Raw genomic sequence first — 20,491 nt, 5'->3', positions numbered from 1 at the left:
GGAAGGATTTTCCTCAAGAGGCCTTTAGTGGTTTCTTCTTTGCTTAGTGTTTTCTACACAGTATAATACTTCATGCAAATAAATTATTTAATTTAATTCTAAATAAAAGCAACTTATACCATGGCTAGAGTACTAAACTTGAAGCAAGGAAGATCTGAGTTCAAAATCACCTTAGACAGTTACTAGCTATGTGACTCTGAGCAAGTCACTTACCTTCAATTTCCTCATCTGAAAAATAGGGATAATCATAGCATCTACCTCTCAGGGTTCTTGTGAAAATAAAATTAAATAACATTTGTAAAGTGCTTAATACAGTACTTGACACATAACAGGACTTACATAAATGCTAATTATTGCATTATTATTACCATTCAGTTAAAAGCTTTTATCATTTCTGTTCAGGTAAAAGGAATTTGACTCTTCCCAACTCCAAGTTGACCACTCTATTGGCAATGACATTTATCTGCCCAATATTCAAATGTACATAAATATATATGTATCTTCTTATGTATTCATGTAAACATATAATGCATAAGTCCATGAAACTTGCATGCATTCAGGTGTCCCTAATAGGAAACTACCCAATCCAAGCAGATGATTAAACAAAATAGCCAACCAGAGCATCAAAAGCAAAGCTGTTAAAAAAAAAAAAAAAATATATATATATATATATATCGCGGTCAATTTTCTGAATGTTGCTGGAGCTATTAAATTTCTTTCCCTGTCCTCATAAAACCTTGATCCCATTTAAAATTCTTCCTCTCAGCCCTTTACTCACATTTAAGAGGTGAGTTGTCAATTTTATAAAATATTCTACGTATTCTTTCAGTTTCTAAGCAGTTTCACTATCCTGAGTTGCTGCTAGCTTTGTCTCCTTTTTTTGTGATGGAGGGAAGAAGGGATAGAATCTACTCTCTCCCTCGCTTTTTAAAAATTGTTGGCATTACTTGATTTATTAACCTCAAAAGCCATTATCTAAAATGGGGTGGGGGTAACCTCATTAGAACTTTGACTGGTCTATTACCTCTTGGAATGGGGCTAATTTCATATTTGCAGAGTCATAAAGTAAATACTCTAAAATCTAATTATAGAGGTTTAATTTGAAATCAACTAAAGAGAAACACTTCTATCATCAAAGAAAATAAATAATGTGCTACTTAGGGAAACAATTTGTCAGAAATGTGGAGACCAGGCAGGGGAACTCTCCTTCTGTCATTCCATTTTGCATGATAATGCATCAAATGGGGTGGTAAGTTCTGAGCAGGGAGTAAATTTAATAAGTTAAAGTCGAAATAATCAGCATAGGTTTGACATACTTCAGGAAAGGTCAGTGTTAACCACATTTCCTTGGGTTCTAACTCAGTTACAATTTAATCGCCTCTGAGTTACTATTTCTCTAGCTCGAATCTTTAAAACTGATGTCTACCGTAAGCCACAAACTTAGTTAAGGATAACAGAATTTATTTCACATTCCATTATTTGTTATTCCTCATAATTTTCCATGTGTCATGCTGGAAGACTGGAGAGGTAATCAAATTAAGCTCAGAGTTTAACAGCTAAATATATATTAGCAAATCAATCTGAATTTGTGCATAACACAATCAAAATCCCAAAGGCTGAGGATAATAAATTCATTTGCTTACATTATGTTTTAACCGAGTTATCATTTGTCAAAATTAGATGGGGAAGCTGCATTTGTTTCCATCTTAGTTTAGAAGCTCTATTCAACTTTAAAAAAAAATCAGACCCAAACTTTGTTCTTTCTTTCAAGGGGTTTAATCTTCAATGACTGCTTGATGTAGGGTGGAGGGAACTGGAACTGGACATTAGTCATCTTCCCTCTGGTCCCTAATTCTTCATCAGTAAATCTAGTAGCAGATTTAGCAGTTTAGCACAGAGGAGATTTACATGGAGTTCTAGAGATTTTTTTCCCATGTGGAACTAGCCCTCAACATTCTAATTTTGCCAAGCCTAAGTTAGCAAAATTTAAACCTAAAGCATCCGGTACTAAATAAATTAAAGTATGAAAAAGGATTAATGAATTATCCTACCTACACACCTTCCTAGCCATGGATAACAGACATTGGGGGAAATCAAGTCCACTAAAACAAAGAAATCAGGTCTCGGTTATTTAACTACCTCTTCTCTGCGAGTAGACACGATAATGGCTGGGCTGACATTTGCTTCTTTATTACAAAAAGTGAATTTGCTAAATAAATCAAAAAGGCCAACATAATGATAAAGAGAATGTTTCAGTTATGTGAAAGGTGAAACTATGTTCAAATATCCTTCAGCGAATATTCATCCGGCTCCTACAATGTGCAAAACTCCATCTTCTTGAGATTTATAGATTAGTAATTCTCTTGTCTTTCAAAGCATCTATGTTCACAGAAACAATGTAATATTTTGATTATTAATTTTTATATTTTAATTTGAAAAAGTCATCTAGAACATAACATTTTCTTAGATTAGGTTAAGTTGCTGTTATAAACTTGAAATTACCCACAGTCCCGGGCATTCAGAGGATAATCTATTATGCTCTTTTTTATACGTGGCCAAGAATTGCTAATCACTTCAACAACATTTCTGACTAGTAGTTATCTAGTCTTTACTTAAAGACTAAAAGAAGGAGAAAACCTATTTCAAGAAAACATCCCTCAACCTCTGGACAGCATTAAACAGGCTCAGATTATCCTATGGCTTTATGGATATCTCATTCTTTGGCTGTGTTCACTATATACACTATAGCCTTTTCAGAGAGATGCTTTCCCCCCAAGCCCAGAATGGAATAATTTCTCATTAACTATTGGAACTTCTAGCTCCTTTGCTGTTCAGCTCAAGCAACATCTTCTTTAAGATAACTGCAGATTTTCCCCAGAAGTGCCTCTCCTCCATAACTTTTTATTTTGAATACATTTTTATTTATTCATCCATCAACAGGTGATAGAATGTAACCTTGAAGACAGACACTGCCTCAGTTTTGTATTTGTACACATAAATGTGGCTGATGTAATAGATTCTTTTTTTTTTAACTCTTACCTTCCATCTTGGAGTCAATACTGTGTATTGGTTCCAAGGCAGAAGAGTGGTAAGGGCTAGGCAATGGGGGTCAAGTGACTTGCCCAGGGTCACACAGCTGGGAAGTGTCTGAGGCCAGATTTGAACCTAAGACCTCCCGTCTCTAGGCCTGGCTCTCAATCCACTGAGCCACCCGATGTAATAGATTCCTATCTAATACTTGGTCAATATTTAATTGATTCAGATATTATTTATTTATTTGTTTATTTGTTTATTCTCCCCACTCACTCTCATTGTATACTATGAGGTTTTATATTAAGTAGGTTCACAGTTGTACAAAGAAATTCAAACAAAACAAACAAACAAACAAAAACAAACATGAGACCTAATTAATACAAATCAGCATCTTAAGAGTTAATACAACCCTTCCTCCATACACATACAATACTTCCTCCATATACACAGTCACCAACACTGGCTTTGCAACTCAAGTTTCTAGTCCAGTCTCCTGGATTTCCAAGTACAATACAGCCCATGAAGGCAGAGAGCCAGCTTATAACTTTAGAAAAGTGAGACCCAAACAGGAAAAAAAACTAACAAACAGCAAACTCTGTCTCTGTTTCCCAACTTCAGTGAAGTTCCCAAGATAATTTGCAAACAAATGTAGGCTCCATATCTAATTCTAGCAAATGATAACTGAGTTAAAACATCTCAGTAGCAAGTCAGGCACTTAGGGAGACACATTAGCTCTGGGCTACCATTACTGCAAAGCAACAGGAATGAGCTAAAAAGCTCCCTGGCGGCTTTCCAGAGCAAACCATCCTCCCTCAACACCCACATGACTGGGCAGTGACTTCGACATGGGGAGAGCTCGCTGAACGCTGAGTATAACTTTGTTAAATAATCTTAAACAGTATTTGTCATTTATGGTCTCTCTTGATAGCACAATTCAGAAACGATATTAAATCTGTAAAACATCATAATGGCTTTGTACATTTCTAATTCTGGATATTCTATCATATTTCCCAAGGGCTCCCTCTCGAATAAGGTATCTGTGGGTTACAATATACTCGCTTAAGGAAATGCAATGTCCTGTTTTCAATTTTGACAATGGAATATCCAAGCCAAGTAAAATAACAGATCCAGTCTCCGTTTGAGCATCATTTTCAAAGACAGATCTATTTAGCTGATATAGTTCAAAATCCCTAAACCATGAGGTCATATTTCATCAGTCCCCAGCAAGAAAAAATGTGGTATGGCCCAAACTGTATAAGAAAAGAATTTTTTCCAATGTTTCTGTGCCTGTTTAACTCAACACTCATTATTCTTCCAAGTTTGTGTCCTATTATTTAAGTCCTTTTCATTCTCACCATCTCTGTAGCAATATACCATTTAACATTATTATGCCTATAAGGCATAATAATGCTTTGTAGGGCAGTAAACATAGCCTTCTGATTAGTATTTGCAAGTAAACTACTATAAAAACTAGAGTGCAGTTCAATGGCTAATTGAACTGTGGTATAAGGCTCCATCCCTTAAAAACTGAGAGTACACTATTGATGAGGAATGGAGACATCGCAAAGAGCTTAGACACGCTCAAGCACCTTATGAACACCAGAGAACTCTGCAGGGAGGTGCCAGAAAAAAGTGAAATCACTAACACACTTGGCCTTACAGTGTGGACCAAGGTACTCTGTGTTATATATTTACCAACTAATCCAAAACAATTATTAAGTGCCTGAACAATTTTATGGTTCTGTACTAAGAAAAATGAAACAGATTATGCCCTCAAGATACTTATCATTCATCTCTTTAGGCAATTTTCCATATACAAAAGTCATTTTTCATTGGAAAAAAACTATTGACTGAAAATTCAGTGTGACATAGCCATGAAAGGAATTCTCAAACTAATAGAATCCAAAAGAAAGAAGGAGATGGTTTCATTCTACTCTGTGGTGGTCAAAAACCTGGAGGACTGTATACAGTTCAAAATACATTAATAGATAAGTGTGCAACACAGTAGAATATAAGCACCTTGAGGGCAGGAGCTCTTTATTGCTTTATGTTTTCCTCCCCATTGTTTAGAATAAGCAGAGATGAATTACTTAATAAAATAGATATTTGTGGGATTGGATTGAATCCAGAGGAAGGCAGCTTGAATGGGGAAATATGACAGAAATATTTCACAGGAAGATCAGCTGAAGTAACAGGATATTGGCCTAAAAAGGAGTAGACTCAGGGGGCCCCATGAGAGTTCTCTTTAAGTTTGTGACAGATAAGCAATTCAATTTATTCTGTGCCACTCTAGACAGCAATACTGGGACCAACCAATGGAAACACCAGAAAGTAAATTTCCACTTATATGGAAGGATGTCTCAGTAATGAAAGCTGCCCCAAAATAGAAAGAGCTTTGATGTTGGGATTAGAAGTGGGGCTGCAAGATGCTGCAATGGATAGAACACCAGGTTTGGAGTCAAGAAAGCCTGAGTTCAAATATGACCTCAGACACTTACTGTCCATGAAACCCTGGGCAAATCACTTAACACCATTTGCCTCAGTTTCCTCATCTGTAAAATGATCTAGAGAAGGAAATGGGAAACTATTCCAGGATCTTTACCAAGAAAACCACATATTGGGTCACAAAGAGTCAGGTGTGACTGAAATTATTAAACTGGAGTCCAAATACTTGGGTTTCAGTCATGTTTCTTATACATATATGCCAGCAATGTGTCTCTTTCAAGTTTCTTTAAGCTTTTCTTCATCTATCAAATGGAGAGTATGGTACTCCTCCTACTAATCACATATGACTGTTGAGAACCAAGAGTTTTGCAATTCTTAGCTGCCTGATCTTGGACAAATAGGTCAATAGACCTCTCTGAGCTTTGGTTTCTTCATCTATCAAATGGAGATAATAGCATGTGTGCTACAGACCTCACAGGAATGCTATGAAAATCCAGTCAGATAGTGTATATAAACTGTTACTTATAGATATTTGTAAATGCCAGTTACTACTAGTAATATTAATGTCATAGTCTATTGAGCAAAGACTAAAGGGAGAAAAAAAAAATATATATATATACGTATATATTTTTTCCAATTCAACCAATTGTGCTTCTTAAGAAGTTCTTCTTTTAAGTGGATGTTTTGTCTCTTTTACCAGTTGACCTATTCTGTTCTTTAAGATGTTAAGATGTTAATTTCTTCAATTTCTTTTGTCTCCATGACTAAGCTGCTGACTCTTTTTTCATGATTTTCCTATACCTCTCTCATTTCTTTTCACATTTTTCCTTCTACATCTCTTATTTGATTTTTAAAATCTTTTTGAGCTTCTCCATTTTTTTTTTGTATTTTAGCACAATTCCTATTTTTCTTGGAGGCTTTGAATGCAGCAATATTGAGTCTTTTCTTATGAGTTTGTATTTTGATCTTCCCTGTCACCAAATAACTTTCTGTATTGAATTTATTTTCCCCCATCATTTTCCAGCCCTTTTCTTTACTTTTAATTTGGGACTTTGTATCTATGGTGAAGAGAGCATTATTCCAAGTCATTTGAAGGGAGAGGAGATTGATGTGAAAGAGGTAGAATGTATTAAGACATGGTCTGTTTCATATTTACTTTTTAATTTCCTGCTGTCTAGCACATAGTAGGCACTTAATAAACACATGGTTGAATGATTAATTCTTGAGAATCTCCAACTGATAGAAACTTATTACCCCCATATGCGACTCATTTCATTGGTATTTCTAATTGTTAGGTAACGTTTCTCATTGTAAAGAATTACTATTTTCTATATGACTGAAATCAACAGAAAACTCAAATATAGACTAACATAATCACAGCATTCTATTGTAAAAACTAGACTCGAATCCAGGACTTCAATCCCCAGAATTCCTTGCTCCACTTCCCCAGAATGCTTTGTAATATCATTGAATTCTCACCTAGACCGAGAGCAAGATGGGGTATTTAAACCTGGTTGTGAATAGGCTCGGGCTCTTTTGGACTTCCGTTTGGAGCAGATGCATCTCTTTCATGATGTGAGGTTATCTTGTCTAGGCTTCTCCGGCCTAAGCATGTGGTTTCTTATTCTGTATTTTCTTTAATCCTTAACCTTTAATAAACCTCCTAAAAATATAATACTCCTTGCAGAGAGAAACGAATTTCTACCTGCCTCAATTCCCTCCAAAATTATCATCTTTACACTATGTTAACTTATCCTGGGTAGGTAGGGCTATTAGGGCTCTGTAAATTGTAAATAGATGCATTGTGCTCAGTCTCTATTAAAATAGTTCATTGACTAGATCCATATGAAACAAAGAAAAAGCAGACAGACTATAAGGCTAAAGTGAGACAGGAGACTTAGAAAATAATTTTGAAAAGTTATAAAGCTAGGAGCAGATAAGAGACTATAATCATAACCAAGGGAAATAACATACTCATTGGACATGAAGACGTGGCAATGCTGACTTATTTGATATAACATTGAATGGTGTGGGAGTCAAGCATGTCTATGGTGAATCTAGCCTTCTAGTCTTACCATTAAAATGGAGAAATGTAGTAGAAAATGTTTACTCTTTTAAAGACGAACATCAGGAGGGCGATTTGGAATTATACCCGAAGGTCTATAAAACAATGTATACCCTTTAATCCAGTTGTACCACTCCTAAATCTGTATATCAAAGAGATTTTTTAAAATGGGGGAGAGAGGACTAATTGTACAAAAATATTTATAGCTGCTTTTTTATGGTGGCACTGAATTGGAAAGTAAAGGAATGTCTGACAATTGAGAGATGGCTGAAAAAATTGTGGTATATTATGTTGATGAAATGCTATTGTGCTGTAAGGACTAAAGAACAGGATGATTTCAGAAAAAGCTAGAAAGACTTTCATGAACTGATTCAGAGAGAAATAAGCAGAACCAGGAAAACACTGGACACAGTAACAGCAATATTATGGAATGATCAACTATGATAGATTTAGCTACTATTGGCAATACTATAATCAGGACAATTCTGAGCAATTTATGACAAAGAATGCTTCCACCTCCAGAAAAAGAACCGTGGAGTCAGAATTGAGATGAAAGCATATAATTTTCACTTGTTTATTTGGGATTATGTTTGGGGTTTTTGATTTTATAAGATTACTCACAAAAATGAACAATATGGAAATATGTCTTCATGATAATATATGTATAATCCTGATCAAATTACCTGCCAGCACTGGGAGGGGGAAGTGAAGGGAGGGATAGAGATAAGTTCAATCACGGGAAACATTGTATTGAAATTTATTAGATGTAAAGAGTAAAAAAAATAAAAATAAAGATGTGCCATTAAATTGTGATTGTAAAGTTAAATTAACAATGGCATTATACTTATTTTCATTAACCTGCATATACATTCCTTACTAAAGCAATACTAACTTGGAGTTTATGATATTTTGAGGATTTCAATAAATTAAAACAGATCTTTCTTTTGTGAAAATTAAGAATAAATGAGGTTTTGCTAAAATATATAATGTAAGAATATTTAAATGGAATATTTAAAAGAACAAACAATTGTTAAGAAATATAGAGGCATCTATTCACAAGACTTGCCTTCACTACATACAAACAGATAATGTCACTTCATCTATGAATCTTTTCAATTCTATTTCCTTGTCTAGAAAAGGAAATGAATCACCATCTGGATTAGAAGCAAAAACTTTTCACTAGTGATGACTTACAAAGTTTTGGCAATTCTCTGAATATCTTGGGAGGAAGGCCATTACACACTTTGAAGCAGATGCATGTATTTCCAACATTTCACGTATGAAGGAAGGCCTTAAAGGGTCAAAATGGATATTCAATACTGGATCATTGCAGGAATATGGAGTATATTATCTGACATTTACATAGTGCATGCTTTAATTCCTATACCCCGAGATTATTTCTAAACTCTATTTGATTTTCATTACATCACTGGTTTAATTTTTAGCAATCTCATTAATTGTTTTAGGATACTTCATTGATATTCTCTTAGAATAAGATAAAAGCAAAAGAAATAACATGTGCAAAGCCTCCTGAAGCACTTGAGGAATACAAAAGAGAACAAAAATAAAAAGGAGAAATTTAAATCACCTTAAGTAGGTCCAATTTCAGATGTAGTTCTCCTTGAGTTGAAGAACACAGGGCACCAATGATTATACTCATATACTCTTCAGAGTTAATGGTGGATAGCTGCTCCAAAATACTTAAAGAGTCACTACGATAGCATTCATCATCCAGAAAAATCTTGATGAAAGGAACCATACCATGATCTTTCAGGACAACTGGGGATTAAAAGGAGAGTTTGGGAAGTGATTGAAAGGATAATGGCATCTTATTTGCAATAGTAGAAGAAAATAGAACTTTGTCTTATAACCTAAACCTCAAAGTCAATTTCTTCCTTGCTAGACCACTTTTTCCCAAAGGGAGACCTATCTATTTTTAAAAATATATTCTGAAAATCAAATGGTAAGAAATTAAAATATTTTAAAACAAAAACAATAAGAACTATATTTCTCCTCTTGAGTGAATTCTTTTTTGTTTAAGGAATGGTATCCACCATTAAAGTCTCACTCTGATGCCTCATTAAGACATGGAAAGGACCCTATGCTATTAGAATACAATCTCTAGCAGATCCTACTCTACTAGAAAGGTTTAAGGATGAGCTCAGTCATTAATGTCTGAAAACTTGCCTCATCAAGTTCAGAGAGGCCCATTACCAGTTGGACTGTGGGGTAATGGATTTGTTTGGCTACCATGACACTGGAAAACCATATTTAATCTATGTCAGCAGAGGGCACACCGATGCCAATGAAATCACAGATCTTTGAATTACTGGTATTAAAATGACAGGCATTAACTACAATGGCTACTGCTAGCCTTTTGTTGACCACACACACACACTACATTAACTTTATAAAAAGTACACAATCTTAACTTTTATTTCATTCTTACTGATATCACTACCTTAATTTCAGAAAGATAATATAACTAGTTTGGAGCATTTTTCCTTCCAAGATGTAATAGGAGTAACAGAAAAGAAACCCAGAAACTAGTAATATATTTTCCTTTTTAACAATATATCAAGAGTTTCACAAACCACTTGAAGATTTAGTCTTCACTGTGACCTTAAGTAGATCTTTTGTGAACAACTTAAAGTTTTTCTTGAGACTTTGAAATGATGAGTTACTTTTAAAAGTCTCATTAAAGCCTTTTTTGTTTACTTCTGTAATATTTCTTGTTAGATCCTTCTCTCCTCCAACTGAGTGCCTAGTTTATTCTAATGGCCTTTCACTCTATTTCTTAGCCAGTATCAAATTGTTTTGATGGTTGCCACTTTAAAATATAGTTTTAGATCTGGTACAGTAAGCCATTTTCATTTTTTCATTAATTTCATAGATATTCTAGTTTGTTCTTCCAGATGAATTTCATTATTATTTTTTCTAGCTCTATGAAATAATTTTTGGGTAGTTTGATTGATATGCACTGAATAAGTAAATTAATTTTAGAAGAATTATCATTTTTATTATATTGTCTTGGCCTACCCGTGAGCAATTCATGTTTTTTTCAGTTATTTAGATCTGACTTTGTGTAAAAAGTATTTCATAGTTGTGATCATATAGTTTCTCGGTTTTTCTTGGCAGGTAGGTACCCAAATATTTTGTATTGTCTATAGTTAGTTTAAATAGGATTTCTCTTTCTATCTCTTGCTGTTAGGCTTTATTAGTAGTGTAGATGAATGCTAATGATTTTTATGGGTTTATTTTATATCTGCAACTTTACTAAAGTTATTAATTGTTTTGATTAGATTTTTTGGTTGATTTTCTAGGATTTTTCAAGAATGCCATCATATCATCTTCAAAGAGTGATTGCTGGGAAAGCTTCTAGTTTATCTGCATTATATATAATGTTTGCTGATGGTTTTAGATAGAAACAATTTATCATGATGAAGAATGTTTCATTTATTCCAATGTACTCTAGTGTTTTTAATAGAAGTGCATGATGTGTTTTTTTCAGAAGGCCTTTCTGTAGTTATTGAAATAATCATATGATTTCTGTTGATTTTGTTATTGATACGGTAAATTATGTTGATGATTTTTCCAATAGTGAACTATCTCTGCATTCCTGTTATAAAACCTACATGATCATTGTGTATGATTCTTCTGAAACATTTCTCTTTGCTAGTGTTTTGTTAAAAATTTTTGCATCAGTATTCATTAGGGATATAGGTCTATAGTTTTCTTTGTTTTTGTTCTTTCTGGTTTAGGTATCAGCAACATATATGTGTCATAAAAAGAATTGTTAGAGTTCCTTCCTCAGCTCTTTTTCTGAATAGTTTATGTAGTATTAAAATTAATTGAATGTTTGGATTTTGTGGATCCAGCTGATCCTGGAGATTTTTTCTTAGATAATTCAATGATGGCTTGTTTAATGTTTTTTTTTTTTCTGAGATGGGATTGTATAAATATCCCTTTTTCTCTTTTGTTAATCTGGGTAATTTATATTTCTTTAAATTTTCATCTATTTCATGTTCATTAGCAGATTTATTGGTATATAACTGGGCAAAAATAACTCCTAATAATTGTTTTAATTTCCTCTTCATTTGATTGTAATCATGACTTTTTCATTTTTAATACTTTTCATTTAGTTTTCTTTTCTTGATCAAATTAATCAATGGTTTATCTATTTTATTGATTACCCCCTTCACACAAAACCAACTCCTTGTCTTATTTATTAGGTTAATGATCTTACTTTTGATTTTATTAATCTCTCCTTTGATTTTAAGGATTTCTAATTTGAGATTTAACTAGGTGTTTTTAATTTGTTCTTTTTCAATTTTTAAGTACTTACCCAATTCATTGATTTGCTTTTTCTATGCTTTATTGATGTAAGCATTTAGAAATATAAATTACCCCCTAAGTATTGCTTTGACTACATTCCAAACTTTTAATAGGTTGTGTCCTTTGTTGTCATTCTATTTAATGAAATTGCTGATTCATTCTTTAATCCACTCATTCTTTAATATAAAGTTATTTAGTTCCCAATTAATTTTTAGGTTTTTTTTCCCCTACAGCACTTTGTTGAGTGTAATACTGATAGCATTTTGGACCAAAATATTTCTGCTTTTCTGCATCTGATTGTGAGACTTTTCTGTCCTATTATATGATCATTTTCTGTGATGATAACATATACTGCTGAGAAAAAGATGCATTACTTTCTACTCCCATTCAATTTTCTCCAGAGGTCTATCAAGCCTAACTTTTCTAAAATTATTTTCACCTCCTCAATTTTTTTTTTGTTTGTTTCTCTTTGGGTTTGATTTACCTAATTCTGGGAGATTAATGCATCTTATTAATATGGTTTTATTATCTACTTCCTCTTGTTTCCTTCTGCTGAAAGAAGGCCCATTGTACCAAAGGGGGAAAAAAAGTCAAGCAAAAGCAATTCATTTAAAACATCTGACATGATAGGAAACATTTCATACTTTAGTACCCACTTCTCTTTGCCAAGGGGAGGTAAGTATGTTTCAACACCTATCCTTCAAGATCATGATTAGTCTTTGATGCTTTTTCACAGTAGGTAATATCTGAGCATATCAGATATACCCTAAGTCAGTTGAAGTTCAAGTGCCCAGAGAGAAAATCCAAACTGTCTGTAAGCCCTCACATTACTAGAGAGAGCTGAGGGAGAAAGCACTTGCTTTGGGTGGCTGGACAGAGGGGTGGGGGAATAAAAAAAATGTCACTTGGAAGAACGGGAAATAGAGCAGTTCTCCAAGTGTCAGCTCTGCATGGATGCCACATCTTCGCCAATGTTGCTCTAGGTTTTCTGAGATACTACATATATTCAGAAATTGATGGAAGATTAAACTAGAAAGAACTTTGCAAATATTGATAGCACTAGTCCCTATCTAATAGTTTATCCATTTAACTGAAATCTATTAAATACTGGACAACTGATAATACATGTAAATATAATTTTGATTATGAGCTATTAGTACATCAAAATTGTATTTGTTGGTCCAGGAAAAAATTCAATAAATTATGTGATAGCTTTGGGATATTGGATATGACATCATCAATTGCCACTCAAATAGTGGGGATAGATGATAGATAGATAGATAGATAGATAGATAGATAGATAGATAGATAGATAGATAGATAAGGAGATAAATTCATTCTGAAAGGCATAATTCAAGGTTTCAAGAGGAATCATGGAGCGTTTGCATTGTGAATCACCCTTACCTGTGTTCCGAACAGAACCTTGCAATAGTGAAGCCACAATTTTCAGCATCACACAAGCCAGGTCTTTCTCTATATCATTAAAACCAGATAATTCTCTGCTTCCTGCAATATACAAAATAAAATAAAAATTGTTTTACATCACTAGGGATTTAGACCTGTCCTTTAAAAAGGTAAGACAAAAATGGACTTGTAGCTATTTTGCTCTTTTTGAAGCATCAAAATTGTCTGATTCAAAGTCATTACAAGATACAACACAGAAAAAGAGATTACAGTCATCCCAGGCATGTTCACTTCTCAGAATTCAAAACTCATGAGCCTGATATATACCAAATTTCAATATAATAAGCTCAGAACATCATGTCCTTTCTTGCTCAGGAAATGTAATTTAACTTTTAATACTAAGTCTGATTGCTTTTTTGCTTGTAGATTAATTATAAGTACTAGATGATATAGTGACAATATTAGTGAGAGAATATTAGATAAAAAGCTAGCCTTAGAACCAGAAAAACCTAGATTCTAATCTTGCTTCTAGTCAATTACATAACATCTTGGTGTCCAGGCAAATGTCTAAAGTTAGGTTGCTGAATTTTATAAGTTGAAGGAGTTTCAAAACTGCGAGTTCCTGGAACAGATGAAATCACAAGACTGGACATTTTTTAAATGAAGAAGATACATGAGAGTGACTGTAAGCTGAGTCATTCTATGTTTTGAATAGCATATTAAGTTCAAGTTCATTATATTCATTCAGGGTGAAAGAAGAAAGTATCAATTTATCTGTCCTCGCAGCTAGCATCCTCTAGCCTGCTCCATTCAGACTTCTGTTGATTCTGGATAAATGAGTCCTTTGAGCTCAGTTTCCAAAAGCTGGGAATCATGAAACAATTCAATTAAATTCCATAAACATTTTTAAGCATCTACTCTGTGCCAGGCACTATGCTAAGCATTGTGGATACAAAAAGAGGCAAAAGGTAGACCACATTTAGAGAGTCAAGTTTGGAGTCAGAAAGACTCATTTTCCTGAGTTCAATTATGGCCTCATACATTTACTAATTATATGATCCTGATCAAGTCACTTAACCTTGTTTGCCTCAGTTTCCTCATCTGTAAAATGAGCTGAAGAAGTAAAGCAAACCACTTCAGTATTTTTGCCAAGAAATCCCCAAATAGGGTCACAAAGAATCAGACAAAATTGAAATAACTGGCTGGGAAAACTGGAAGACAGTATGGGAGAGATTAGATTTGTATCAACATTTCACAACCTAAACCAAGATAAACTCAGAATGGGTGAATGACTTGAATATAAAGAAGGAAACTATAGGTAAATTAGGTGAATACAGAATAGTATACATGTCAGATCTTTGGGAAAGGAAAGATTCTAAAACCAAGCAAGAGCTAGAAAAAAATCACAAAACATAATATAAATAATTTTGATTGCATAAAATTAAAAAGGTTTTGTACAAACAAAACCAATGCAACCAAATTAGAAGAGCAGCAATAAATTGGGAAATAATTTTCAAAACAAAAACCTCTGACAAAGATCTAATTATTCAAATTTATAAAGAGGTAAATCAATTGTACAAAATGTCAAGCCATTCTCCAATTGATAAATGGGCAAGGGACATGAATAGGCAATTTTCAGTTAAATAAATCAAAACTATTAATAATCACATGAAAAATGTTCTAAATCTCTTATAATCAGAGATAAGGAAATCAAAACAACTCTGAGGTATCACCTCACACTAGCAGATTGGCCAACATGACAACAAAGGAAAGTAATGAATGTTGGAGGGGATGTGACAAAATTGGGACATTAATGCATTGCTGGTGCAGTTGTGAACTGATCCAACCATTCTGGAGGGCAATTTGGTACTATGCCCAAAGGGCTATAAAAGACTGTCTTCCCTTTGAGCCAGCCATAGCGCTGCTGGGCTTGTACCCCCAAAAGATAATAAGGAAAAAATACATGTAAAAGAATATTCATAGCTGCACTCTTTGTGGTAGCAAAAAAATTAGAAAATGAGGGGATGCCCTTCAATTGGGGAATGGCTGAACAAATTGTGGTATATGTTGGTGATGGAATACTATTGTGCTCAAAGGAATAATAAACTGGAGGAATTCCATGGGAACTGGAATGACCTCCAGGAATTGATGCAGAGTGAAAGGAGCAGAACCAGGAGAACATTGTACACAGAGACTGATACACGGTGGTACAATGGAACATAATGGACTTCTCCATTAGTGGCAATGCAGTGATCCTGAACAGCTTGGAGGGATTTATGAGAAAGAACACTATCCACATTCAGAGGAAAAACTGTGGGAGTAGAAACACCGAAGAAAAACAACTGCTTGACTACATGTGTCGATGGGGATATGATTGGGGATGTAGACTCTAAATGAACATCCTAATGCAAATACCAACAATATGGAAATGGGTTCTGATCAAGGACACATGCAATTCCCAGTGGAATTGCGCATCAGCTATGGGAAGGGGAGGGGGAGGGAGGGAAAGAATATGATTCTTGTAACCAAATAATAATGTAATAAATTGACTAAATAAATAACTTACAATGAAAAAAATGAAACAACTGAACAACAAGATACTCAAGGAACTAACAAACTAATGGAAGAGACAACAAGCAAACAAATATACAGAGAACAATCTAGATATAGAATAAACAGTGAAAAGAAGGAAAGAAATGGAATTAATAGGGAGCAAGGGAGGCTTTCTGTACAAGGTGGGATTTTGGTTGGAACCAAAAGGAAATTAGAGAGATCAGTAAACATATTCTTGTATTCTCTAAATGGTACCTGTTTTCCTCATGATCTTCGCATGTTTCCTTAGCTGAGCCAACAACAGACCCAAAAGTCCTGAGTCCCTGAATATGTCAGTAAAGAGCAAATCACGGGTGATGATCCTCTGGATGCTCCGTAGGGCCACTAAGGTACAAGATGGCACTAGGTTCTCCTTGATCAAATTCTGTGCCTTCTTGAGAATTTCATGTGGGATGAATGTCAGGTCAAACACTATAGACTCCAGAAGCTGGAAGAACAGCATCTGAGCTACGGGGGGCTTCAGGTGGATGATCTCCACAAACTGTGAGATAGGTTGCAGGGTCCACTCCAAGATGAAAAAGTTCCTTCCATTCCAGGTCCACATCGTTTTTATGGTAGATAATATTTTTCGGCAGAGAAGGGAATCATTAGTTTTCTGGAAGGCATTTTGTAACACTTGAAAGGCCTGGAGGTTTTTCACAGTCATCCCTGTAGGAGAAAATTAAAATACTAAAGGTTTGATATTCCCTGAAATATTTATTGCACTAATTTTAATGTTATTGTATAATGTTATTATAATACAATTATAATAGACATTTCATCTAAAATGGTGTTCCCTAAGGAAATAGCAAGGGGAAAACAAAACTAAAGAAAAGTCAGTCTTTGGCTTATTAGAGAGTCTGTTATAAATTAGGTGAAATAAACAAATAATCACAGTAACATTATTTATATAATCCTTTTTCTATGGACAGTCTAAGTACTTTATAATTATTATCTTATTTGATAACTTATAGATGCTTAATTGCTATATACTCTCCTCTTCCTCTGTTTTATTCCAAACCTATGATTTCACTGGAATAGAGAACTCCCTATTAGGAAACTCCCTCTACTAAAAATGAATAAACAGCAATTCATACACTATAAATTCTGCAATTTAGAGTTTGGGAGCTTCCTGGGGCAGTGAGAAGTGAATAAGTGAAAAACTTGCCAGGGTTCCCAGTTTGTATCATAGATAGGACTTAGTCTTCCTGTTGCCTTGAAAGGTGAAAATCTTTCTAGGGACTCTTTAGATAGTCCTGAGGAGGTTTTAGAAAGCTAAATGATCCCTAGAGAACAAAACAAAACTTCTTAATGGCGACGGGAATCAAAGTTAGACTAATCCATACACCTAAGGGGACATTTATGAAAAATAGTATCTTTTGGCACCCTCATCCTGGTATGGGGAACAGGGGGTTTAGGTCTTTCAACTTAGGTAAGTGGCACAATGGACAGAGTGCTGGCCTGAAGGCAAGAAGACTCATCTTTCTGAGTTCAAATACAGCTTACTAGCTATATGACCGTGGGCAAGTCACTAAACCTTTTTTTCCTTAGTTCCTCATATGTAAAATGAGCTGGAGAAGGAAATGGTAAGTCACTTGGTATCTTTGCCCAAGAAAACCAAATGTGGTTATAAGTACTTGACCAAAATGACCCAGCAACAAACAAGACTTTCTGGGATGAGTGGGGAACCCCTCTTTAGTGGGAGAGGTTGTCCTTTACCATTCCAACTGTGACTTCCCTCATCTAAGTATAGATGGATTCTGAAAAGACAAACCCCAGATTGGCTATTGTCAATAAATTAATTAATTAAAATAAAGTCTATAGGGTAGATACAAATCACTTTCTTAATTTGACAGTCAAATAAAATGATCCAGTTAAGGGCAAAAATATTGTTTTGTATGTTTTAGATTGAAGGAAGTGAAGTTCATTTTTCTAGGTCTCTAATAACAATGTCCATGGCAAAAAACCAATTATCTCCCATTGGCTAGCCTAGTAATGAGCTACCCTGATTGTAAGTGGGTTGGCCCTAGGATAACAAAAGCCCAATCCAAACCCCTCCTCAAAGCCTCCTTAGTCTTCTAGAGGCAAGCAGAGCAAGAGTTCCACTGGCTGAGTCTTTAGAAACCTCATGTCGTGTCTATACTATGATGAGCCATCAGAGGAAATCTACGAAGAAAGCACAACAAATCTCAAGAATCACAGACTCTCACACTGTAGATGTGGGTGAAGAAATATACTCTACCAGAGGGCTCATTCTGGAACTTAAAGCCATCTAGCTGAGGGTAGGTGACACTGTCAAACACTTTCAGTTCCGTCTTCCCACAGACTGTGAGCCATACCAGCAGTTCTAACAGTTCTTCCAGATAAGGCTCTGCTTCATTATCAGGAACCTCCCCATACCTAGGGAAAAAGACTGGATTGTATGATTGTGCAAATGTTCTGACGCTCACGGCTTCCCCCAAACAGTCCTCTGGTGCCATAAATATTCCTGGAGGACCAGTGGGTATGTATGCTGGCAATATGAGCACAGTACCATCTGGACATGGTGCCAGCTGGCCTCTGTGTTCTTCCATCTGTTATGGGGCAAAAGGGAGGTCCAGAGAAAGCAAATAGTTCACAGAATCACTAAAAGTAGAATCAAAGGGGACTGTTCCCACAAAAGGAATAAGTGTCTACAAGAACCAAAGAGAGACTTCAGGAAGAAGGAGCAGATTTGGAGTAGATGGGATTCATATGGGTAATATTGGAATTCCCTACCTCAGTCTAGTTCAGCTGAATTGTGTTTTCCTTATGACTGCTAATAATTGATAATGTATGGTACTTTTTCTATATAAGTACAGGGAGTTATCAGTTAGAAAATACCCCCTTCCAATGAAAATCATCAACCACTTTATAAATTATAGTCTTGGAGAGTTGACTCAAGATACTGAGAAATTTAGTGATTTGCCCCAAGGCACATGACCAACATGTGTTACAGCTGGATTAGAACCCAGGTCTTCCTGATACAAGAGTCATCTACTGTACCATTTTGTTGTTGCTCAGTCATTTTAGTCATGTCCATCCCTTCATGATCCCATTTTGATTTATCTTGGCAAAGATATTAGATTGGTTTGCCAGTTCTTTGCTGACTCATTTATGAATGTGGAAACTAAGGGTTAAATGACTTGCCCGGGGTCAAACAGCTAGTAATTGTCCATTCAGCAGCTGAATGGGGATGGAGCTCTGGACCTGGAGTCAGGAAGACTCACCTTCCTGAATTCAAGTCTGGCCCTAGACACTTATTGGCTATGTGATCCTTTCTAAATCACTTTACCCTGTTTCCCTCGTTTTCCTCATCCATAAAATGAGGTATAGAAGGAATTGACAAACCACTCCATGATCTTTGCCTAGAAAATTCCAAATGGAGTAGAAGAATTGGACAGGACTAAAACAATTGACCACGTGGTATGCTTCTAGCTTTTTTTATCTGAAGAATTGATTCTAGATTTGAAATTTGGTACAATTTAAGCATTACTTTAGTTAATGAAGAGAGGGTATAAGAGATAAAGAAAATTATAATCTTTGAAATTGGAGTAATACCATTTAATTTTCTCTCTCCACATTTCAGACTTTTATCAACTCAAGAAAAAATAGTCTACTATCCAGAAAACAACATCTACTAAATGCCTTGCTATATCCAAATCTACAACTTTATACATGTAGCCTAATTATCACTACTATTTTCCTCTTTCAACCCTACCCCAAATATAGCAGCTTCTACTATTTGATCCAAAAGTTCTGCCAGTGAAATTTAGAAACTTGCCTGGGCAGGTGCTGGAGGTAGAATGTTTCAGACGACCATCAAGTTTCTAACGGGAAGCCACATTAGGTACCACCTAACAAGTGCCTCTCATCTTACAGATTAGGGGAAGTAACGTGCCCTGATTCACATAGGTTATAAACAACAGCATCCGGTCAGTCAACCACCACTTATTAGATACCTTCTGTGTTCCACACATTATGCTAAACCATGCTTAGGTCTTCTGATCCCAAATCTAGTACTTATAATATTGTAGTGTCAGAAGTTTAGGAATTTACGGAAACTCAGAGGGCATCTAGTCCAACTCCTGGCCCCATTTTTTAGATGAGGTAGTTAAAGTTCAGAAAGGGATTGATATGTTCCTGAGGATACATAGGTAGTAAATTAGAAAGTCCAGATCATTTGATTGCAAAGCAAGTACTCACAGTATTTTAAGGCTATAGATTTAGGACTCTAAACCAACATTGAAGGTCATTTTATCCATAATTCTAGAGATGAGATAATTTAGACACAATGAAATTAAGATCACATAGGTCGTGGGTAAGAGGTCTGCAATTAGAAGACAGGTCCTCTACGTCTAAAGACAAGGCTCTTACTCTTATATCACTTCCCTGAACTAATTATAGGTAAATATATAGTATATTATAGTATCCTATATGCATAAATGTAGTATGCTTCTATACATACACATACACACACACACACACACACACACACACACACACACACACACACACACATATATAGTCTACACCACATGCTGTAATAGATACCCCTCTTAGGAGAATTATGGTAATAGGACAGGGACACCAGGAAGC

At 35.1% G+C, this 20,491-nt stretch overlaps 1 protein-coding gene across 2 annotated transcripts in view; it reads right to left on the bottom strand.

Moving 5' to 3' along the window:
- WDFY4 (WDFY family member 4) overlaps positions 1–20,491 on the bottom strand; it is a 371,719-nt gene that overhangs the window by 292,424 nt on the left and 58,804 nt on the right. For both annotated transcript variants that reach the window (XM_056800705.1, XM_007478602.3), the window contains exons 8-11: positions 18,117–18,274; positions 16,091–16,543; positions 13,283–13,384; positions 9,132–9,322 (exon numbers count right to left, since the gene is read on the bottom strand). In XM_056800705.1, coding sequence (XP_056656683.1) covers positions 9,132–9,322; positions 13,283–13,384; positions 16,091–16,543; positions 18,117–18,274 — 904 coding nt within the window. The remainder of the gene's footprint in view (positions 1–9,131; positions 9,323–13,282; positions 13,385–16,090; positions 16,544–18,116; positions 18,275–20,491) is intronic.

Source organism: Monodelphis domestica, chromosome 1 (genome assembly GCF_027887165.1).
Source record: "Monodelphis domestica isolate mMonDom1 chromosome 1, mMonDom1.pri, whole genome shotgun sequence".
Classification (NCBI taxonomy): domain Eukaryota; kingdom Metazoa; phylum Chordata; class Mammalia; order Didelphimorphia; family Didelphidae; genus Monodelphis; species Monodelphis domestica.
This window is presented reverse-complemented; position numbering and strand designations above follow the sequence as displayed.